This window comes from Leptinotarsa decemlineata, unplaced genomic scaffold, assembly GCF_025532065.1.
Source record: "Leptinotarsa decemlineata unplaced genomic scaffold, Ldec_3_MD MMD2_tig00000882_RagTag_RagTag, whole genome shotgun sequence".
NCBI lineage: Eukaryota > Metazoa > Arthropoda > Insecta > Coleoptera > Chrysomelidae > Leptinotarsa > Leptinotarsa decemlineata.
The window spans coordinates 18,714,590-18,740,019 of NW_027412556.1; the positions used below are offsets into that span (position 1 = coordinate 18,714,590).

General features: G+C 33.1%; 1 protein-coding gene across 3 annotated transcripts in view; it reads right to left on the reverse strand.

Moving 5' to 3' along the window:
* Positions 1 to 25,430, reverse strand: part of LOC111506188 (sodium-coupled monocarboxylate transporter 1) — a 260,551-nt gene that overhangs the window by 69,159 nt on the left and 165,962 nt on the right. For 2 of the 3 annotated variants that reach the window (XM_074175184.1, XM_074175185.1), the window contains exons 3-4: positions 10,758 to 10,984; positions 1,210 to 1,532 (exon numbers count right to left, since the gene is read on the reverse strand). In XM_074175184.1, the coding sequence (XP_074031285.1) occupies positions 1,210 to 1,532; positions 10,758 to 10,965 (531 nt within the window). In that variant the 5' untranslated portion in view covers positions 10,966 to 10,984. Of the gene's footprint in view, positions 1 to 1,209; positions 1,533 to 10,757; positions 10,985 to 24,254; positions 24,413 to 25,430 lie in introns of those variants that run through there. The other variant, XM_023161192.2, reaches the window with a different exon arrangement.

Below are 25,430 nucleotides of genomic sequence, written 5' to 3' on the forward strand. Positions count from 1 at the left end.
AATGAATATCCAGGTGATAGAAGAAACTGTAACAAGGCCTGAACTAGAGGAAGGTATATTTGATGCGATAGAAGAAAATCTTTCAAATGATACCAGAAAGATTGCACTGCAGCTGAAAGTCAGCCCAAAAACCATATGGACAGTTCTAAAAAGGAACTTCCTGTACCCATATCACATACAGCGGGTTCAAGTCCTACTGCCTCGGGATTATTACCCAAGATTAATTTTTTGCAGGTGGTTGATTCATACGGTGGCAAACAATAATAATTTTTTATCAAATATTTTATTCACAACCAAAGCAAATTTTCCACGAGATGCCCAACCTAATCACTGGATTGGATGTGCAGGAAATCAAAATTGGCCAATTCGCAGTCCTGATATGAATCCTCCAGATATATTTTCATTGGTCATCTGAAGGCTCTTGTTCATAAAAATCCTGAACTAGATATGAATGAATTGAGGAATCGAATAATTGACAATTGCAATGTCATAAGGAATAATCCAGGTATTTTTAAACGTGTCAGACAATCAATAACGAATCGATTACAGTCGTGTATTTGATCAGAAGGTGGACATTTTACTCATTTACTCTAGGGTCAAAATTGTTTGATATTCATTTTTGGTTTTTATTTTATGTTGTTCATGAATAGTTTTCAGAAGTGATTGTTTCTCAAAAACGAAGCTTGATATGACGAGAACAAAAGCGACGAAAGAGTTGTATTTTTAGTTGATCAATCTGAAAAAATAAAAGACCACAAAAAAGTCAGTAGCGTTCTTTTTCGCAATATTGTTGGCTGTGGTGCTCACTGAGACACTACTGGACCATATAATTTCAATCTAGTTAGGGCTGAAAAAAAAATCTGTTTCAAATCTGTTTTTCCGTTAATCAGTTAGGGCTGAATAAACGCCATATCTGTTCAAGTATATTCATGATATTTCAATACTTTTTCTTTAGAATTCAACACCCTGTATCTCAGAAACGAAGCAACTCCGGACATAGGATTTTTTCAAACGACCCAACGAATCACTCTCTGGAGTTTCGTAACGTATTTAGAAAACACCCCACCCCGTATATTTTTAAATGAAATTCAAAAACGAAATATCTCATATATTTTTGGTTCATCAAATTTACAACACTCTGCATAGTCTATCATTAGAAGGATATTAATAGGGATATTAATGTCTCTAAACTTAATACTAGTAACTCACCAGAATGTTGAAAATGATGCTGACGACTGAAATACCGATTATCGAAGCCCAATAAGGAATTCCAATAACCGTGTTCAAAGCGACACAGGGGGTGAATACTGTAACTCCCTGATTCAGAAGTTGCCTAATAATGTACGTGCCAGACGCCAGACATCTCACAAGTCGGGACTTGAACCGGAGATCCAGATATTGGTAAACTGAAGTGATGCCTAGGTTGAAGTAAACCGGGACGAAAATATAACAAACTATGGGATAAGCCAGAACCATTCCGTAAAGGGTTTCCCACATTGTTGCTCCCCGGTAGAATAATTCCGATGGATAACCTGGAAAACAATTCATTCGAGTTATTTATAATGAACATATAATTCACTAGATTATTATTGATTTGGAATAAACATCCCACTACCTTTTGGTCTGTGCTACAAGGAATGCTATCACCAGTTATAAATTAGATACAGTTGTAAATAAGAATAATGTATCCAGAAAACACACTTTTTTTAATACGTTATAATGGATTTTCATCAAGTATAGATTGGTCCTTTCATATTTTTGATGAGTTTAGTTACCCGAATAATATTCTGAATATGAAACGAGTGAAATTATGATTTCAAAATTTTCATGGCGTTCTCCAGAGATAAACAATCCTATGAACCATTTCCGTCGAAATATTGAATCTTCACGCAGAGTCAACAAAAAAAATTCAAACTGTTTTTCTAAACCCCAAGAATAAAATTTTTACTACAGTATTAGAAGTGATTTTATGCATTTCTCCTAGAAAAAATTAATACTTTGTTCAGTTTTCAATCCGATGCAATGAAATCAATAATATGGAAAAGAAAGATTTCGGCTCTGTCCTATTCCATCTTTATACAAAAAACTGAACTCTTCTGAAAATATATCTTTTTCGATTGAAACACGACAATTTTTTGAGAATTGAAATCCTAAAAGCTCATCCGTGACATAAAATCGTAAAATGTTAAAAATTAATTAAGTGCTTTATCTTGTAATATTATCCAGGTTGGTGTTGATGAGGCAATAAAACAAATGTCTCGAATTGAAAGGGTTATATATTTAGGAGAGATTAGTTTTTGGAAAGAAAGGTTTTGGCTTTCTACTTTGGAAGATTCCCAAATGTTTTTTATGTGAAGATGAAGAAGTAGAAAGCCAAAAACTTTTTTCCACAAATGTCTCATTCCGAAACTCCGAAGTTTGCCCTTGCGGATGACAGGGGCTGGAGGAGCACGGATTCTGCTCTACCAATTTCACGAAGGAAATAGAGGATTGCATGTCTTCTTTCTTCAATATTGCGTCTTTCTTTCGCTCAAGCCACCCGACAGCTATGTCCCCCTCACCAACGCGACTCCGATAATAATTATCGGTGTATTATCGCGATTGCTCCAGTGTATACTAGATTAGTTGCTTCCATTAAGTATGCACGATTATATGTGATCGGTTTCAAATAAGGCTCGGGTTGCTTATCGAAACATCTGTTGCATCGCTTATCTTTTTTACCTTTCCAATACGTTTTAAACCATTGAAAATCGCATAAGACCCGACTCCTAGTTCTTCCGCCATCATACACACTGTTTGTGATAGTTGATAGTCTAAAATCTCCGGAATGAAATTTTGCAAACGAACAGTGCGTTCATTAACACTGGATGTGGAATTGGCCACGGTGGTAGTGCGCCCGACTCACGATCGGAAGGCCGTGGGTTCGATTCCTGCCTCGACCAAATATTTTTCTCGAGAGAATTTATCTGGTTGAAGCTGGGATGATTCTGCAACCGTATTAGGAATCACACGTTGGTTCAATTTGAATTCGTAGAGGAAAATAGGATAAAAATCGCTTAACGACATCTTGAATAATAATCTGAAAAGAGGCCAAAAATTTAAATGTGGAAAAATGAACAACGCCAATGTATAGAGTACCAAATTCTGTATCCGTCAGTATACTCCACGACACAGTAGAATAAATATTCATTGAGATATGAATCTACAAATATATATGGAATAATTGACAAAACTTTTGAAATCTCATTTCATGACACGATAATTTCTTCAATAATTGCGTTCAACATATTCGTTTTCTTTTATATTTTCAAGGAATAACGTCTGTACATTGAAGTGGTAAAATGTTGGAATTGGTACTTATCCAATATTTTTTAACATAATTTTTTTTCAGCAAAAATGTTGCAAACAAAAGTAAGAATATTCAAGTGGAATGTGTACACAGATGTGTTATTTGGTGAGAGACTGTTGAATGGCATATATAATAATAATGATAATGATAAATCGACTTCATTCATCCAAAAAAAGAAGAAATGTGGACATGAGCGTAAATTTTCAAATTACCCTACAAAAATAAACACTAAAAAAACAACAAGTATAGAATATAAGATAAATCAACTAACACAATGAAACAAGCTCAACCAAAATGAGTAATAATAAGAGCTTAGCAAAAATCGACATACAAAGCACCAATTACTAGGATTTGAGAAGAAGTTTCAAGCGTTTTTAATATACCATTATCGTTTAGAGTCTGAAATCACTGAACAATTTATTATACAGTTTGAAGAAAATATAGGTAATAAAAAGTGCCAAGCTGTGTTTGGGAATGATCAGGACAAAGAAAGCCATTTCGGGTATAATAGTTGTTGGTGTGGGAAAAGTTAAATAAATGAGTAATTAGGTTGTTTTGTTGAAAGTAATTTATGTATGTTAGTAAAGGATATGTAGACTGCGTAGTTTTTCAAACGTTTACCATCCGGAGTTTCCAAACCTACTACTGATGTGATCAAATTTATGTACACGAAAGAAAAAATTAGAGTTTTGAATTCTCTAGAGGCGATGAGAGTCATGTTGAGTAAGTACGAGTCCATATGCAATAGCATAGATTTAGAAAAAAATAAAGTTTCGCAAAGCTTGAGTTTGAGTAGTGTAGTAAGAATATCTCTATTTGGAAAAATGTGCCTGAGAATGTTATAAAATGATTTACAAAATTCACAAAGATGACTGATATACTTATGAATAAATTCAAATTGGAGTCAATCCTCGAACTCAAGTTTTTACTTTCAGGAGTGAAGGGCAAGGCAATATCATTTATGTGGATCTTAATGAGGTTAGAAGTCAGTGTCTTTTTTTATATTTGGGTTCAAACATGATATTTTTTGCATTCAATTTCGAGTTATGTGTATATGAGATGTACAGCGAATTGAAATATTCATTTATGAATTCTAGTCCTCTCAGGTTGCCATCAGGAAAAAATAGATGAATTTGAGTATCATCAGCGTAGAGATGAGTGCAAAATTTTATAATTCCATATGAACCTTAGATATATATGTTGAATAAAAGAGGAATGGAACCTTATGGAATCCCAAATTTGGTATTCGGAACTGTTGAATTGGATTGATCCAGGCTGATACATTGAGTTCTGTGTTCCAATAAGCTTTCAATAAGATCCACGGCACATTTATCCCATATCCCAGGGGACTGGACCAAATTATTTATAATTGTCAGATTCCGGTCTCAGTTGAACGTCTACTGATGGAATAATGGGTGATGAAGGGCAGAAAAAAAAACTAATTGCCCAGTAGAGGATAATGTAAAAATTAGTTTCAGAGTATCACTTTTGGCGATGAGTGGACTTGAAATGTTCGTAGCTATTGTGAAAGAGTTGCATGGTTGTACTTCGAGAAGCTTGTTTTCAATTCCAGGAGCATATACTTCCAAAAGGATATAAGCCTCAAAAGAAAACAATGATATCACCTTTTCACTGTTATCGAACTGGAATCATGTGTCGAAATTTCAAGGTAGTTTGAAAAATCATGGAATCGACTGAAGGAGTAGAAGTACCTTAACCATCCGATGTATTTTCATTGGACATGAAAATAATGTATTAATCGAAACCTCGTGAGTGAAGAAAAATTGAAAGTAGTAGGGGATAGAATAGAATAGAATATTTGTTAACGAGTTCAGGTACAGGTAGAACAGATGGCAAATGAATACTATACAAATCACATATGATATTTTCAAAAATATACAATCACTGACAAAACTTGAACGAAACATTTACAGGAACAGAAAAACCTTGATCAAACCATATAAACAGATTACACTGAAATCATTTAGGTATTCAGGTGCACTATAATATTTATCCACAAGAAGTTTTTCCACAACAACTTTGAATTTCAGTTTGTCAGGTAGTCATGCAGTGTTTCGGATAAAAAATAATGAAAACATTAAGAAAACCATTCTGAAAACATTGTGATGTCATGATATAATAATAGTTTCTCGAAGTTCTCTGAATATATTAGAACTGGCTTCACATATGTCCAAAATAAAATAAATATTGTGTTGGTGAAAACTATTCCATAAATTCATACGACCTATGTACTTCAAACCTATCGTCTTAAGAAGTCTGGAAAATGTGTCCCAATGAAAACTAGATCCAACAGAATATAGAAAATGTCACTTCTCTGCGAAACTTTTTCTAGAGTTCATTAAATGAACTGTCGTCAATATCACCATTAAGTAGATTATAGGTTGATTTACATCAAGCTAATTGTTAAAATTCATCAACTCTCGTGAATTCAGAAAGTTCTTTTATACCTGCAGGATGAAACTTTAGTTTCTAAAAGCTTTCTACATTTTTTGTGTTCGACAAACTTCAACTTCAGGATCCGCAAGTTTAGGATCTTTGATCACGAGAGAGTGAGTATACTTTCGCGATAATGCCTTGTCCGAAGCACAGACACCATATTTTGAAATGTTTTCGGAACAAAAGAAAGTTTGATTAGTTTTTATTGGCTTCTAGTCGATTTAAGGAATTTACGATAATGATACTTCATACAGTAGGTGCACTCTTCTATTTATTTGAAGAAAATGCTCTTCTCTTCTGGGAAAGAGAAATGGCGAGCTATTTTCACGATGATAACAATCCATTATCTGAGAAATGGTTATCAGTTGCTGATGGAAATGTGACCACACATGCAGGGCCTGGTTTGCACCAAATCAAATAAAATTTGTGATCGAGATTGTCAGAGAATAAATGGACACAAAAAACTACTTTATTAGATAGGAATTTTAGGAATTTTTTATTTGAAAAGTTGGTTCTACGGTTATAACTCGATCATAGGGTGGAGTATCCAAATATGAGAATTTTCTGAAGCGATCAATGAACTAATAGTTATTACTGAGGTGAAACCCAATAATCAAATGGGTCACATACAAACCACAGACCATTCCATCATTTCCATGAACTGTCAGAAAAGTGGAGACTATCTAGCAAAGTGCCTTTGCATATTTTGTCTCGGATATTTTCTTCAATATTAACTTTTTTTATTTCTTTCAATGAAGTCTGTCCATTTTCTATATATCACGTGATTATACTTAATTATTATTCTTCTCGCAATTCCATTCCAATTCCATTTCCGTTTTTCTGGGACTGGTGAAGCTAAACTTTATAATTCTGAAAGAATATTGTCATAGAATGATTTGGTTCTCTACTTCTACGACTTCATTATGCAAAAAATTAGGGTACCTTTCAAAGAGAATCAGGAATTATTTTCAAAATAAACTCTATACAGAGATGTGTAGTTATCAACAAAATACGAAAAATTTACTTCTCACCATAACTTTATGCAAAGTTCATTAAATCAACTGCCGTCAATTTCATCATCGAGTGGATAATACATTGATTTACAAGAAGGAAATCAATGAGATTCATCAAATCTCAAGTTTGTGTCTGAAGGTTATATCGTTGCATGAAATTTATTTGTATAGATCTTATTCGTGAATTAATTGCTTTCTTCATTTCTTTGGAAGATTCTCACATATTTTGTATGAAGATTGAGAAGCAGAATCCTTTCAGAAAAATTAATTTCTCTTTAAAATATACTCGATTCTATTCAAACAAGATTCCTATGGTTGGGATTGAATCAAATTAAGGAATGAATATCATTAGATACTGTCATCGACGGCATGAGTGGATTCAACTCATTCGTGACATAGTGTCGTAATTTCATGGATACATTGGGTGCTTCATTCCACGTTGTCATCCAGATATATGTTAAAAAGGCAATAAAGCAAGTGTTTTTTCCGAAACATAAGATTTCCGCCATTGAGGATAACAGTGTTTCATGTAAGTGAAATTTCACCTCCTTCATATACGATATTGTGTGGCAATCCTGTGAATGATATCTGATTCAATTCCATAACGAATGTTATGAGTAGGAAAAAGTGTTTTTTGTATAATGCAATGTTCATATAAAAGTAGTGGTTTCGAAAGTTTTTTCTTCATGTAATTCACTGTTTATATGAAAATAGTTGTTTCGAGAGGGATTTTTTTTCTAGTTTGTGCCTGAAAGTTACTTTTTCTCTTGAACAATACATCTTTGTATAGAGTTCATTTTAAAATAATTGCTTACCTCTTTCCTTTGAGAAAAGCCCGAATTTAATTGTATAATTCCAGTTCATTTCATTTCAGTTCTGACAAAAAGCAATTTCAGTCGGTTCAGATAATGCGAAAAATTTCAATTTCCCACTTTCTATACATATATTCATCAATTCGTCACTTTTGCTTTTCATGATGTAATTGTTTTCCTTTTCATCAGGTTGATCTGTTCAAAGACAATTCGAACATCTTTGGGATAGTAAATCAAATGCGCAATATTTCAATTTCTCACTTTCTATTATACATTTGTTCATCAATTCGTCACTTTTACGTTTTATGATGTGATCGTTCTCCTTTTTATCAGGTTGACCTGTTCAAAGAAGATTCGAACATCTTTGTGGTAGTAAATCAAGTTCAATCGTCTTTCATCTACATGACATGCAAATCGTTTGAGATTTATATTTCAGACATAAGGAACTGAAGAATAGAATTCATGTGTGTTGCGTCAACAATATTTTTTTGGTTAATACGTCATATAATATATACACAATTATTGCAATATATTTTTCGAAAAGTTTCAATATCATCATCTCTTCGTACTCCATTTGGTTGTCAACTTAAAAAAATAATGTTTGCATATCAGCACCCTGACTGATCATAACTAGAGTTTGTGAATGGACTGACCGATTACTTGATGGAAATCTATAACACTTCGAGATCCATGATAACAATGAAACAATTTCCACAAACATTTTTTATTTTCAGACGCCTTTCGTTAGCTCCGTATCATGAATAACTGGTTTATTATACTATTAAAATTATCCAAAACCGACAGGTATCAGTGCAGGATTGTATTGCCAACAGCATATCATATGCAGGATAACTTCAGTGAAGGATCCTACACTGACAACTGTAGTATTAGCCAGAGAAGTAGTTGTTTCCTGATAAGTGTCATTCTATTAACCTACAGTGTGAGTAACTTAAGAATTTGATTAACAGTCAGTCTTCAAGTATGCCTACTCAATTTGTGAAGTTTTCTTTCTTATACGAGGAATTGGGCAAATTTCGCATATGCGGTTGGCTTCCTCGTTCACAGATAGATGGGGCGAAAACAAATTTGTTTTTTGTTGTTCGCTTCAGCCTACTACGAGGAATGATATTATGAAGGAGTTTGACTTTCAATTATCGAAAATCATCGACTTTATTCTGATGATAGACACTACCTTTGTTTGAAGATGGTTGACAATGTTTCGTGGTGTATTTCATCAGTTCGGAATTTCATTGTCTAATATAATATGATTTGATTTGATAACCCTGGAAAAAATCAAAAAGATTAACCGAAAATAACAAATTTATTAAACAAAAAACTTTAATTACAAAGAAATAACATACAAGCAATAACCAAACAAATAAAAATTAAAATATTAATGAAAGCTGAACAAAATTGAAAAATTGAAAATATTATTAACAAAAAATGAAAAAAAAAAATAGGAGATTTTGAACCAAGTTATGTCACAACGTTTCGATTGTTAGTATCCACAATCGTCTTTGGGTGATAACTGGACTTATTCCTCCGAGATCTGACTATTTATAGGTCATTCGAGTGCTTTCACCTATCCCCTCTTCCCTAGTTCCGCTTCATTGGTTTTGGCGGGAGATGACCGTGTTGTGTTTTTCGCTTGATTAGAGGTTTCCATATGTTACGTCTCTCTACGCTAGCTTGACTAAATGCGTTGTTGGACAACATATTCGCGTCTTCTTTGAATTTTCTCCTAAACCAGTGTTCCTCTGTGTGGATGATTTCAGTTTGAGCCCACTTGATGTTGTGTTGATGAGTCCAAACATGCTCTGCTATTCCGAATTTGCTGGTTTCTCCTGGCTGTGTGTGTTTCTTGTGCTCAGCAATGCGAACTTTCAATGGTCTCTTAGTTTCACCGATGTATGATGCTCCGCACTCGCAGGGTGTCCGGTAAATGCAATTCTTAGAACCGCAGTCCGCGTTTGGTGGCCTGGTTTTCGTGAGGCTGCTACGGATATTGTTCCCAAATCTAAAGCAGGTCCTGATGTTATACTGGGACCCAAACCGTCTTATTCTTTCCGATAATCCTCTGATGTAGGGAAGTACAAGTACTGGTTGTGGCGGCTTTTTTTCCTTGTGGAGTTCTTGCTGTCTTCTAGCTAAGGCCTGTTCTACCATCACTTTGGAGTAACCGTTCCATTGAAGGTCATTTTTGATGATGCCTAGTCCCTTTTTGAGACCTTCCTATGTATTACAGAACTCAAAAGCACAGTCCAGTAGAGTCTTGATGATTCCTCTATTAGTCGATTGATGGTGGTTGGATTTCTGGTTCATTTTATCATTTTTTGTTAATAATATTTTAAATTTATCAATTTTGTTCAGCTTTTATTGTTATTCAACTTTTTATTTGTTTGGTTGTAGTTTGTATGTTATTTCTTTGTAATTTCAGTTTTTTGTTTGATAAAATTGTTATTTTCGGTTAATCTCTTTGATTTTTTTCTGGGTTATCAAATCAATTTTCAATATATTAGATGATGGAAGTCTGAACTGACGAAATAGACACTACATTGTACTGACGAGTGGCCAAAAAGTTCGAAACCGGTCTGCAAGTGTGTTCCAATAGTTGGAAATCTATTGCGGCAGTTTTATCGCCAACAGCATATGAAGGAATAACTTCAGTGAAGAATACTGCACTGACAACTGTTGAATATAATCTAACGCCCCTCGTGTTACTAGCCAGAGAAGTAGTTGTTTTTTGATAGGTGTCAATCCATTAACCTACAGTGTAGATGATTTGAGACTGGCCTGAACGAATTGTTCTTGTAGATAATTTGATTTATGGCCAGTCTTCAAGTATGCCCACTCAATTTGTGATGTTATATTATCCAAGTAACACTTCATTATCAGATTTTCACTGTGAAATCTCACAAGGAAATGGTACTTGAATATATCATAGATTTTCATCACGTATGTGGTTCGCCAATTCATCACTTTCATTTTGTCATTATTATATTGGAGATTTGCTGAAAAATAAAGTTGAAATAACATCGACAATTCACCTATGATCTGTTAACTGCTCATGCAATAAAATTTTTGAATTCTGAAATCATATTGACAAAATATAAAATTGCTCCTCACCAAGAAATGATCGCACTCCTAATGTTCCTCGAGCTATACTCAACATCATGGCCGCCATAGAAACCTTTCCTGCTGCGAAAACATAATCTGCTTTTGTTTTCTCTTTGGGTCCGAAAAATTTAGAATATACCGCCACAAACGTACTTGCAATGACGAACACTATGAAGACTAGATAGTCCCATATCATACTCTTCGCGTCTTTCGACATGTTGACAGGTTTAGGAAATCTGAAACAAAAGAAATAAATTGTTTCACGTAATAATACTTTTTTTCTGGTCGGATATCGCAGATGTATATCGCATACATTTTTGTCTGTCTCCCTACACAAGAATCTTATATTGTCAACAAAAATACAGAATAGGTAATGAACAATATCGAACAAAATTCAAATAATTGTTTATTTTGAGTGTTTTTTTCGAAAGTATGCATGCATAGAAAATTGACAAATTTTTGTTGGTAACAAGAAAAAATGGTTGGATCTAACCGGAAAATTTAATGAATAATTTGTACTATCATTATACTTGTTTGAAGGTGTTTGACAATGTTTCGTGGTGCATTTCATTAGTTCGGGCTTTCATTGTCTAATATAATTGGATTGATTGAAAATCCCTGAAAAAATATATACAAAATGAAAACGATCAGCTGAGAAAGATCAATTATATCAAGCAAAAAATTGAAATTACAATGGAATAAAATACAAACAACAACCAAAAAAATTAAAAAAAAATTAAAAAAAAACAGTGGTTCAATTTTTTACAGAATTTTTCAGGGATTTTGAATCAATTTAGATCGTATTAGACAATGGAATTCCGAACTAATGAAATGCATAATTTTAATTTCTTGAAACTAGAGCATACATTTTTCTGTGCTTGCCATCGTAAATGCGGTTTATGAAACCGCATCCTTTTAAAACTTTGGAGAATAAAATAGAAACTAGGATGAAAATGAAACTATGATGAAAGCCTATAGATGAAATACCACTGAAAAATAATTTTCAACATACTGGAAGGGATCAATTAGTAAAGTTAGGTAACACTATCACATAAAGATCTCATATTGATTTGATTTGTGATATATTGATGAAGTGGTGCTGTAGGTTTTTCTATTTGAAGAATTGGGTCCATCAACTTATGTGTAACGTGTCTCATAAATATTGAAAGGTATGAAATATACATGCATTCAAGTTACAAATGGGATGATATTTATGAAAAATCTTCCATTAATGAAGACTTTTAAGAGTTATTCCACGTGGAAAATCATTTTTATAAATCCATATTTAGAGAACATTATAACGAAGAACCCAAAATGGAACAGCTTTGTCCCTAACAAAGTGTCATTCATATTCGGAATGATGATAGACTGATGATAGACTGGGAAATGGTGGAAAAATTTGGTAAGTCACTTCTAACAGTATGGCGCTTTCAGGGAGTTCATTAACGTAGTAAGTGGAAGGAAAATGATGTTCTTACTGCTGGTACGCGGGACGCAATTGCGTCATCGACTCCCGAACTCTTTAAAATACCAGAATCACTTATGAGACATGCCATTCAAATTGAATATCTGCAGGCGTTTGTAGTAATCGGAATGTTGTTGATAGGTACAAACGGAATTGTTAGATTTTTTATCACTTGATAGGTCCAGTGTAGTACGCTTCACTTTTATTTTGGCTACATTAACAAATTTACAATTACCAGAATTGTTATTGTCGAAATTTTTTTCACCTCGTATCTTCGAAACAAAGCGCCCATTCAAAAATAATCAAAGAACAAAATATCATTAGAATATCCCAAGGAATAGTCCCTTAATTTTTTGCCGCATGTTTGATAAACACCCTGTATGCCATCATTCTCCGGTGGGTGTTTAGGCCCGCCATACTTTTTTTTGATAATGTTTTTTTAATTATTTTGTTGATTTGTTTCTTACAGGCTGATCTTATTTTGAAACGATTGTTTTTTTGTTAATCTTGTACGAAAATCACCAGACCACACCGTTCCGACGGTCCAAAATACCCGCCATACTTTCTCAAACATATCATTTTACAAACTTTCAGTATGTCATTATGGAATTATTTCAGATCATACACAAAATGAGATAATTGAACAACATGTTCTACAGATAATGTGACAAAGAGTAAGGATGATTAGATGTAAGTTGATGTGATTTATAGATTTTAGCAATGCTTCCGATGGAATAAGACATAACTTGATCATTGAAAGACTTATGGAGATCGGCATAGATCAACATCTACTGGTGTGGATATAATTATATACTACAGGAAGGCATCAAGTTGTGAATGTTAACGGTTACCAGTCAGAACCTTTTGTGGTTACATCAGGTGTACCACAGGAAGTCACCTGAGATCATTGTTCTTCATAATTTATATCAACAAGATTGTTGAAGAATTTGAACATTTCAATATTTCACTGTATTCTGATGACCTCAAGATTTATCGGACCATCAAAGAAATCCAGGACTGTGAGAAATTGCAAAGTGTTCTTTGCGCATTTGCATAAATCTGTGACAATAGCAGGCTATACCTGAATCATGATAAATGCCTCGAAGTAACTTTTACTAGAAATAGAAATCCCATTGATTTTAAATACCAAATAAGAAATTATTCAAATAAAACAGTAAATGAAGTACGCGATTTAGGACTAACAATGAATTCGTCGAACAATTCGCCCGTGAAACAGACATTTTTATAATCGATGCAAATCGTTGTCTAGTTTACAAAAAATAATTCTGAGTATCTCTCACAGATAGAAGTAAAATGACAGATATATTAATGTTGTCTAAAGTTATTAACAAAAATTTCTTTAGATACACCTTGCAGAAACCATGATCTCTTTGTTACCTCATTCAGAAAAACCAGTCCACGTAAAAACTCTCCTTAGTGCAGAATTGTCAGATCCATCAATAGTTATTGTGAGGATATTGAAAAACTGAGGTTACCTTTTCTTAAATTCAAAAACTATGCGAAATCTATTTTTATTTATGATTAATTGTCGGTTCTTGGTGAATTGTTCATTTCATGTTTTCTAATATTCGTTACTAGTGTACTGTACTTAGTGTTTATATATTGTTTACTCACTATATCTCATATGTAAAATGAGAATATTTTTTGGATTCATTCTGTAGTTGTGCAATAAATGAATGAAAAAATTAATATTTCATTCTTGCATACCTACATAAAATTATCATTCCAATCGAATATGGTGTGATTGTGAAAAATGTCGAAATCAAAACACCCATATTGGAAGTGGATAGGAATTCAAATAGAAAAATGAAAATAAAACTGAACCTTTTCAGTAAACCCTTTTTTTAATTTCAATGAATTTTCATACTGAAACTAATATCAATATTTTATGCACTATCACTGCCAGTGTGAATTTACTTCCTATAAATCTCATGATTTGTTACGTGTAATGGATTCAATATGCATGTGAAAAAGTTGCTGATTTGCATAAACGGGTGAAAGTACCATTATTATATTTATGTACTTATTTCCTTATTTCGTCCTATTTTACTTTCATCAATCTATTCATTTATATAGGGGCGAGTATTCCAATTATTACGTAGAAAGTGATACTGTCGAAGTTGAACAATTAAAATACAAACAGAGAAAACCACTGAAGTTGTGTAATGGTTTACAAATAATGTGTGGTGCTATATTACAAGTTTCATTGTGTCCAAGCCAAAAACATGGTTGATAGCAACATGCCGTGATTTCAAAGAGATACCAACAAAAGTTTAGTATAACTCAGTTAGTAATCTCCTATTTATCTACTGAATATAATGGTTCCTCTTCATTCATTAATTGTTGATTTTTCCCCAACTAAAAATCAAACTGAGAAACTGATTTGGTTTTGACAAATAACAACTCTGATCTAGGTGATGAACAGATTCATGACGTAAATCAATCAGCACTTTAATATGACGTACAGTTCAACTGAATATCTCTCCATAACTAATTTATTCAAGGGGAAATTTGCACTGAAAGCAAAACAGGAGTGAGATTGTTTGGGGAATAACATTTTAGGCCTTCAACTAATCTATCTTGATACAGAAAAAATTCCAAATAAAGGAAGCAAGCAATCATTTTCAAAAATTAACTCTACACAAAGGTGTGTAGATCATGCAAACAAGTAACTTTCGGATCGCTTTCCAAGGATTTAGATCCAATACGTAAATTTTTTACTTGCAATTTTTGATAGAAAAAAAAATTGTTTTTGGCTGTTAACAACGGATCTCTGCATATTTAGTTCACATCTGAAATTGATAACAACGTTAACCTTTCATTTTTAGATGTCTTGCTGATTAGAAGTAAACAGATTGCAGAATTTGACATCTTAAAAAAATACCAGAGCCAGTTAGATATATTCTTGATAACTCCTATCCAAAAATGGTGGGACTACACTTTCTTTTCCATAGGCTTGCTACTTTTCTCTCAATCGAGAAAAATACGATATAAAGAAAAGATTTTAGCAGGGATATAGCTAAAAACAAAGTGTATCCTTCAGTCATTATACATGAGTAGATTATAAAATGTACATTCAGGAAAGAAGAATAAATATTCGAGTTTTCAGAAATTAACTCAGTGAAAGTTAACTGTCAATACATATTAACGAAAATACACTATCAGATTGGATCAAATTTTCAAAAATTAGCTTTCAAAACTGTTTGTCTACTTCAACAAATATTAGATAACCCAAAAGATGGTTTGCATGTATAATGCAAACCATCTTTTGGGTTATCTAATGCAATGCATGTCGAACAGAACATTCTAGAGACTACTCTGCACATATCCAGTTTTGGAGTCGCTCAACAGCTCGTGAATAACGACCATAGAATAAATGAACATTGTTGAAAATAGTTGGGATCAGTACATGACACTAGACTTTTGGGTGCTTTCGAAAGTCCGAAAACAACAACGGAGTGTGACATAAGGACCAAGGACAGATACCTTCCCAACTAGTCCATTGATATTTTGAATTATTATTATGTATCAAAGTCAGCGAGAAATTTTACTGGAAATTATCCGTATTTGGCAAATATGGTGCAAATGAATTCACCATACTTCCCAGACCTCTCGTCAACCTACTACCATCTTTTCAAGCACTTTGATAACTTTCTCACCGGTAGAACGGTAGACTCATGGAAACGGGCAAAACGTTTGAAACTACCTAAAAGATCAATAATTCAATGCTCTAGCTCTCATTATGTAGCTGTCATTTTCAACCATATTGGAATGTCCCCAATGAAATTTCGTTTGTCGAAATATCGGTTTTTAAATCTCTGTTTAATCTCTATTCAGATAAATCCAGTTGAGAATAAAACATCTATCGTGTATACCTATGGTGATGAAATAATATTTGATGTTCCACTTGCTGATAAAATATTTATCATATATAGAAGCGTTTTAGATATGGGTGAAGAAGTAAATATACATTCACTACAATATAAAATCATTTATAAGCCGATATTAGCTACAACAAATTCAATACAATATATTTTATGACATCGTTATATAAACATCATTTTGGCCTAATTTATAAAAGATAAAATTTATAATGCCCCCAATGTAAATGAATTGAAACTTGATAATCATTATTGTCGAGATAAAAAGTTATGAATACCAGTGGTGAAAGTACACAAAAAAAATTCATAATGTGTTTGTTTTATTCCTTAGAATGAGAAGGCACGATACGATGGGGCTATCTTTCAACCGATTTGACGATATAACTCAGGGTCGATAATACAGATTGATATAGTGTATTATAACATACATTATAACATTGAATGAGTATTTAAACCGTCAAACTAAGACTCATTGTTATGGCGCATCTAGTCATCGATATATGAGACGATCATTTCAAAGTCCTTATAATACCGAAACTGATAAATATTTCCAGTTTTCCTTTTTCTTCACACTTCATATACTTCTGGTGTGGCACCAAAAACCCATAACTTCAGTTGAATCGATCTAGTTTAAATGCTCCTGTCGTTCATTTTCATCCAATGATATGCTTTAAAGCACGAAAACATCCAAAGACCCTTTTCTCAATATCAGAGGAATTTTGTTCTCGAAATATGTGAAAAGTGCTTCTCTCAGTGCAGAGACAAATTCGCCCCCATAAAAAACTAGGAAATAGCTTCCATTTGTCAAATGGAAATACTCTTGCAATACATGCATATTCTCTTCTACTCGAAACAATTTAAATGTCCCACTTTTGATTCAGTGGCGCCAGAAGCACAATTAATAAAGGTCAGATTAAACAATAAGCTGTTAATCCGATATAACTCAATACATCTGATGCTTGCCCTATTTGGAGTTTTCGTTTATGTGGTTGCTATGGAGATTAATCTACTTCACTCTATCCACCCCAAGCATATCTCGCTCGGCAACCAAATGGTTACCAAATTACTGCCGGCATTACATAATACACCCGCACTCACATTCAGTACATTCTTTTTGTGGGCCATCCTATTTCATTGTAGAACGGTATTAAGCTAAATGTATAATTCAAATTAATTTCTCCTCTAATTAATCATATATTTTTTTGTAGTTTCGTGTGACTACTTGAATTTAGAGAAAATGCCGTTATTTCATAGTAGAGAACGATCTCTGAAATGTCTCAGTATCTTCGGATTGATTGGAAAATATATAATATAACATGTAAAAAAAATATTTCAATTACAATTCAAGTTGGATTGGAATTAGCTATTGCCATTTATATTCGATACAAAACTGTCTACACGAAAAAAGATTTTCATTTTTCCTATAAGTATTTGAACTGTTACGTCCATGGCACAATTAAGAGTCCGAGCGAGCAAGCGAACCACCTCTGGCACAAATCAGAAAACATCACATTTGTGACCCACCACCAAGAGACCATTTATGCATATATTGACTTTCTATAATCTATATAATCTCTCATTATACTGTACGTCTACAATTACTATTTTCTGTGCGCTGTTAAGTCAATCCACTGCTCATTTTTACACCATCGAGAGGGAGATAATTTTGATATTTATAATGATAACTCAACAAATTTTGTTACGAACCTTATTTCATTACAAAATTTTCCGCACAGTAGTTTCTTCAGTTGAACTGGTATATAAACTATTTTATGATATACTTTATACAACAGTGACTACTTACAGAACCCAATCAGTCATCAATGATTAATTTCAGAAAAACAGGTAAATTTTGAAGAAATTGGTTCTGAGTAGACAGATAAATTTCAAACAATGAGAGGTTCTTAACGATGAATCTCCTAATTTCATGAAAACAAGTTCAGTCAGGATGATCAACTTCTTGTTGGTTGTTCATTGAGGTATTTGATTGTTTTCGTCTATTGAGGTAGTGGAACCACTACATGCAAATTAATTTGTCAACAATATATTAAAAAGCTGACAAATTAATTTGCAGGTAGTGGTCCCACTAGTTAATTACCGAAAAATCAATTAGGATAATCATCATTTAACAAACACAGTCCACATCGGACCAGAAAACTTTAGGTATATAAACAGCTAACCCTTGTCTTTAGATTCAGTATCAATTTGCTTCTCCTGAAGATGCTAACCTTGTTAGCGAAACGCGCGTCGAGTGCAAAAATATCAGTTTGGTGTTAGGGTAATTGATCTCTAGAAAAAGTTTTCAACTTTTACACCAAAAGTTCCATCCTCATTGTTAAAACCGATTTTTGTGAATATCTTAGTGTTTTTGGGTACTTTCATCAATATGGCTTTCTGGAGACCTTTTGAAACAAATGATAACATCACTTGTGAAGAATCTGTGTCAATCTATAGGGATCCGGAATTTAAATATAAGGACTTGCATGTTCAAGTTCAACTAGTAATTTTAAATATTCATGAATGATTGAAGAAGGAAAACTGTCACACTTCACAGAATGTTATTGTGAATAGAATATGCGAGTTAACGAAACTAACTCGTTCGACAGTTCTTTGAGTCATTAAAATAGGGGATGTCATTGACCATGCAATGAAATGAAAACAAAGGAATAAAAAATTCGCAAACGTTGATGGTGCTACAAACGATGTGATTCGGCGAACAATTTATGGTATATACCAAAAAAATAAAGTACCAACCTTGGAAATGATTTGGTATAAATTACTCGACTATCCCGATTACAATTACAAATCTTTAGAAACCCTACGAGGTGTCCTATTGTCTTGTGGTTTCAAATATGAAAAATTGAACAATCGGATGGTCATAAAGGAATCGACACGCATTGTTCAACTCCGACAAGAATATTTGAGGCGAATGAAAAGCTACCGAGAATCCAGCAGACATATAATCTACTTCGACGAAACTTGGTTTGACACCCATGATGTTGTCAAATATGGCTGGGTAGACAAAACCAAGTATTGTGCTTTGAACACACCTTCTTCAAGGGGAAAACGTGTTATAATTTTGTATGCCGGGGATGAAAGTGGTTTCATACCTAAGGCTTTGCTTCTGTCGGCCAAAAATATAAAAGATTCGTCTGCTGATTACCACGAAGATATGACTGCCGATTTATTCGAAACCTGGTTCAGTGAGCAACTTCTTCCAAATATTCCTTCAAACTCGGTTATTGGTTATGGATAACGCTTCGTATCATTCTCGGTTATTGACTACAATACCAAACAATAACAAAAAAGCAGATATTGTTGATTTCATGCGAAATGATGACATGGAAATATCCGAAAAGATTTCAACGAAAAAGATATTACTGACGACCATAAAACAACGTAATTTCACAAAAGAGTATATTATTGATTCGATGTGTGAAACACGTGATCATATTCTCTTACGTTTGCCTCCATACTATTGTGTGTTCAAACCAACTGAAATACTTTGAATACTGTAGTGCTTGACAATATAAGGCGAGTGGTGAATGAAGTAGGTAATAGTGATGTGTGAAAGAACTGTGTGGCCCACGTTATGAAAGAAGAGAACATATATTATGTGCAAAGTTCCATAAATCCGATCGTTATTCAACCCGATGATTCCACCTCATCCGAATATAGCGAAGAAGAATTTTGATTTTTCTAGCAATTTTGTTGGCCTCTATTATTTTGTGAATATATGTTTGACGGGAATTCAGTGTGATTATTTGTGTTTCCATTGTATTTTAGATTTTCGACTCGGAAATCAACTACCTTGAATTTCGAAGTTTTTCATAATTACTCATGTTGGAAAAATTCAGTTGAGATAACTTCTTCATGGGGTGATCAATTGCTATGATTGTAAGAGTAAGTAACTGAAAAACTTACACAGAAAAATAATATGCTGACGCCTATGTCGAGGAGGAAATTCCTTCTCTGTGCTGTTCCAATTGGTATTGGAAATACTATAGCATTGTCGAAAGCATATTCATCAATTACACATCACGGTTGTCACATTTAAATTCATTATCACTCATTACTATATTATTATTCTAGAGTGACAATCATTTGTTCATATGAACCATAACTGAGTAAGTTGACGATTGAAGTCACATATATACCTACACTTCAACAGAGAAACAATATTTTCTGCTTCTGAAAGGAGTATTCTAAGGAAACGACGTTGAGCTTGGATGACCGAAAACCCTTGAGTAGCCTTGGAAGAAGTGGAATAAACAACAATAAAAGCTGGGAGCTGTCGCCGCCTCTAACACTTGAGAAATTAATCGTGGGGAGAATTGAAAAGAAGCTGTATGTAGGTCAACACTGGAGTTGAGCATTCTCAGAGAGAGGGTTATTTCTTTGTGAATACTCCCTTCGAATTAGTATACTGTCAAACAGAATTGGTAATCATATTTTGAAATACAATATGAATTAGACATAGGAGAATCATCTAACTAACGGAATTGAGAGAAACTATTACAGAGGAATATAAAAAAAATATTCACGAGATTTCAGAATTATTGGCAACAATTTACACAAGACTTCTATGGCTGGGATTCAAGCAACTAAGCAAATTAATATTAATACGTACTGTCATCGATGGCATGAGCAGATCAAACTTATTCGTGACAGGAAGTCGTAATTTAATGAATGAATGAAATACAAAATGGATAGAGAAATGTGTTTTTTGTATAATTCAATGTTCATATTGCAGTATTCGTTTCAAAAGTAGTTTTCTTTCACGTGATTCAATGTTTGTATGGAAGAAGGGTAAATGTTTGTTTTGAGAGCACCCGGCGATTTTGAAAAAAATTTTGAGTGTACTTACGTATTTTGATGCGTAGAATACGAATCCGAAAGAAAAAAGCGGCGATCTCCATTATTTACAAAGTTACGGCCATTCAAATTTCAGGAAAGGGCGACTTTTCAGCATTCTTTTTCACAAAATAAACTATTTAAAAACACAAACATTCATTCACTAGGTCACCTTAACACCCTATTCCTTCTTCTCTGACATTTTTCACTTCAATAATCAACATTTTTCCAGTAACAATTTTAAAAAATGTACGGTTTTGATTACATATTTCTCTATTTTACGTTTTTAAGGTTAATGGCATGATTGGTACGACTGATATAGTCAATATTCCTGAAGTAATTCAAATGTTTTTCACCTCCATTCTTTAAATCGTAAATTGGTTTTTAGTGGTGTATTACGAATTTGAAATAGTAGGCGGCGGCAAATACCAACCGCTTTTTTCTGAAATGTCACTAGTAATTAACCTATAAATAGAAAAATGTCACAAGGAGAAGCATTCGTTTTTAAATTTATTTTTTTTCATAAGAAAATGTTGATTATTGAAGTGAAAAGTGTCAAAGAGAGAGGAATGAGGTGTGAAGGTGACCTAGTGAATAAATGCTTGTGTTTTGTGTTTTTAAATAGTTTATTTTGTGAAAAAGAAGGCTGACAAGTCGCTCTTTTCTGAACTTTGAAGGGCCGTAACTTTGTAAATAGGGGAGGGCGCCGCTTTTTTCTTTCGGATTCATAATCTACGCATCAAAATACGTGAGTACACTCAAAAAAATTTTTCAAAATTGCCGAGTGCCCTCAAAACGAAAATTTATTGGAAGAAAGTGTTTCAAAAGGGCATTATTTTCAGTTTGTGTCTAAAAGTTACTTCTTTATATGATCTGAACATCTTGGTATAGAGTTACCTGTCCTTGAATTGATTGATTCCTTCCTTCCTTTGAAAAATTCCCACATTTTTTTGAATAAAGATGGAGAAATGAAAATCCAAAATCTTTCTTTCTCAAAAATCAAACTTTCCTAAAAATATACCCTTTTGATTCAAACAAGATTCCTATGGCTGGGATTCAATCAAATTAGCAAATGTATGCCATTACGTACTGTCATCGATGAAACGAGTAGAATAAGACAATGAGGCAACAAGGCAAGTGTCTTTTGCCGAAACATCGGTTGTTTACCGGTGAGGATGACAGTGTTCAATTCAAGTGAAATTTTACCTCTTTCAATTAATATATTGTGTAGCAATCCTGTGAATGATATCTGATTCAATTCCGTAAAAAATTGATATTTTGTGTCTGAAAGTAACTTTTTTGCATGATCTACACATCTTTGCAAAGAGTTGAATCTTCGAAAATGACTGGTTTCCTCCTTTGTTTAGAAGATTCACGAATCTCTTGTATCAAGATGAAGTAGAAAGCCAAAAACCTTTCATTCCCACCTGAAGTTAGTTTTGAAATGTTGTGATATTTCAACACCCTTTTGGAGGAAAAACATTTCAAAAAGTTATTTCAGTTTGGCATTCTATAGGTTTAACATCGTTTTCGTGATATATTAAATTGTATTCATCGTTATAATTATCAATGAAACTTGTTAAATTTTCAATTGAAAATCTAATGCTGATCAAAAATACAGATCACTTTTATATCACTTATTATTTCAAGTTGTGTTATAATTGATGAGTGAAGAAAAATATGGTGACTGAAGATCCATAAAAAATGAATTAATAAATTATTGGAACAATTATCCAATAATATTTCCGATGGTATTTGATGAAATTTTTCCATTCCACAATTATAACCAATTTCAATAACTCCACAGGCTGATATGAATAAATTGGTTATTGAAAAAGTAATGTTATCGATATGATATTAATAATAATCAGAACATCTCTACGAACATAACGATACATGAATTATCAAGTACGTAAAATTTAATTTATCTTCTATACTCTCTCGAATAGAAAATTATCTATTGACATAGTTCAACTTAGATTCATAGAAAATAATTGGGCCCAAATTCGTCAAATCGAAAAGTTCTCAATATGTGATTTAATAAAAGATAAAGGTATATTAGGCTGATTTGAATACACTTCTGCTAAGTAACTTGATTGGGTAATCAGTTCACAAAAAAATCGGAAGTTACTGAAATCTCGTATCACCTAATTCTTATCACACAATAGAGGCTCTCATAAGTACTCGTAGTAACACGAATCATCAGAGTGATAGATAAATATGAACAGTAATGTTATTTTTTCCACTTGAGATGCACTGTTTTACATTATTACATTTCGAAAAAGAAGGTTTGAAACTCGAATCTTCCGAAATGCTTGGAATTCTGAAAATTCAGTTAATGACTGAATATCGAACTTGAGATTCTGAACTCGGATGAAATTATTAGTCTTCGAACAGGTGAAAGGACAAATGATTCAAACCTCATTTAGAATTCAGTCAGTATCAACAGGCCTAAAGAACACAAGTGTTGCGTTTTTGTCAACTGTTCAGTTAAAATCCCCCAATGAAGTATTACCAGAATATGGAAAACAATCTCCAAGATATACTCAATGAATAGTATCAGAAAATTATCAATTCTGATAAAACTCGTATAATTCAACGTTAAATCAGTTTGAAGTGGGTTTTGAAATTATCACATTCCAAAATGTAATTCTGTAGGAACGAACTTTCTTATCAGTAAGGAAGCTCTTGATTTGCTTTCGAAACAATTTCTCATGATATTGCAGTTTCCTTATTTCAATTTTTTTTATATATATTTTCTCATACAAAATTTGTATCATTAGGTGAAAGTGAAAAAATCCGTTAAATGAAAATTTGCTTATTGAAAACATAATGTACCAACGATATAATAGAATATAATAGAACATTTTTCTCTTCTGTCGTTTTTCGAAACAGTTTTCAATAGAATAAAAGATTATTCGAAATTTTATACCAAACTGGGCTTTTGCAAAGTATTCACTTAGGGAATAAGTAGAGCAATACCGAACATAATAAGAAACAAAATATCATCAAAGTCTAGATTATGCGACCATGATGCAGGCAGTATTATTGAAAGAAGTTATGATAGTTCAGAGGTGTCAGTTGATATAATAAACAAAGATATTTGTTTCATTCCAGTTTGTCAAACAATAACAGATAGAAAACAATTTTCATTTCAAATCATTACACATTTCATAATATTTCAAATGTTTACGTTCGTCTTTAGTGATTAACTATCAGACTGTTGGAGGAGTTCAAAAGATTATGTAGGTCAAATGCATCGAAGAAAAATATTATATTATTTACCTTAAAAAAGTTATCGGCTGGTCTATTCATGAACAATGGACTTTCTTTTTCTTTAGGTCAATTCGTCCACTTCTCAACAAACACTAAGCTACAATGGATACGATTTGGATAACTCGCTGTATATTTAAATGAATTTTGTAAGGATTACAAATATTTGAATTGAAAGAATTATTGCTCAAGCTGATAAAGACCACGCGAAGATAATATTTGAAATCGTGCATATCGACCAACTCAATAATATCGCAAAGCTAAACATGACATATTACAAACATCTCCAGAGAAATATTGCTACACTGCTCAACCTGATGTATGCTCTCGATATCAGGGGTATTACTCCTGATAATAGTATGGCAATATGGAACATCAGGTAGCCAAAACTTGATGTTTTCAGTATCGGATTGTGAAATATGAGAACTTACTTTTCCAGGTTTTCATGCTGTGTGTATTATTCAGATGTCGACGTTTCGCCATCATCTCAGTTGGTGGTGTGACGTAGCTGATACGTCTTCAAAAAAGTTCACTATGGTATATGTATATCTTTAGAAAGGTAAATACATTAGTTAGCCTGATCATTCCATGCACACCATAATTAACTATTACACCATACAATTAATATCAATAGTTTGAGAGGTATAGCAAAATTGAAAGTATGGCGCAAGAAAATTGATTTGAGCGGCCTGATAAACCGATGGGACATTTTGGTTTTGTGTTGCCTTCATGTAGATAGGTACTGACCTATTTCAAAAGTGAAATTAAATTAATATACTCAGTATACTTTCATTTGAGTTAATTTTAAAATAATTATTATTAGTTACTGGCCAGGGGACCCGGGCTGTGGTCAGAAAGTTGAAATGAGATTGTGTGGTAGTGTGAATGGTTGGCAAAACTTGTTACATACAGGGAAAAGTGGGAAAATTGTATTTTTATTAGGAAAAATTAAAAATGTTAAAAACATTCTATTTCTGGAACACCAATCAAGTTTTCAGTTCCTTTTTTACAGTAATAACATATATTCGAAAACTATAAACCTCAGTTTGTTGAAATCACGTCGAAATCATATGTTACGTATCTCTACGATAGTTCGGCTAAATGCTTCGTTGGACAATACGTATGCAGCTTCTTTGAACCTCCTCCCTAACCAGCGTTCATCCCTCTGGATGATCTCAGCTTGTGACC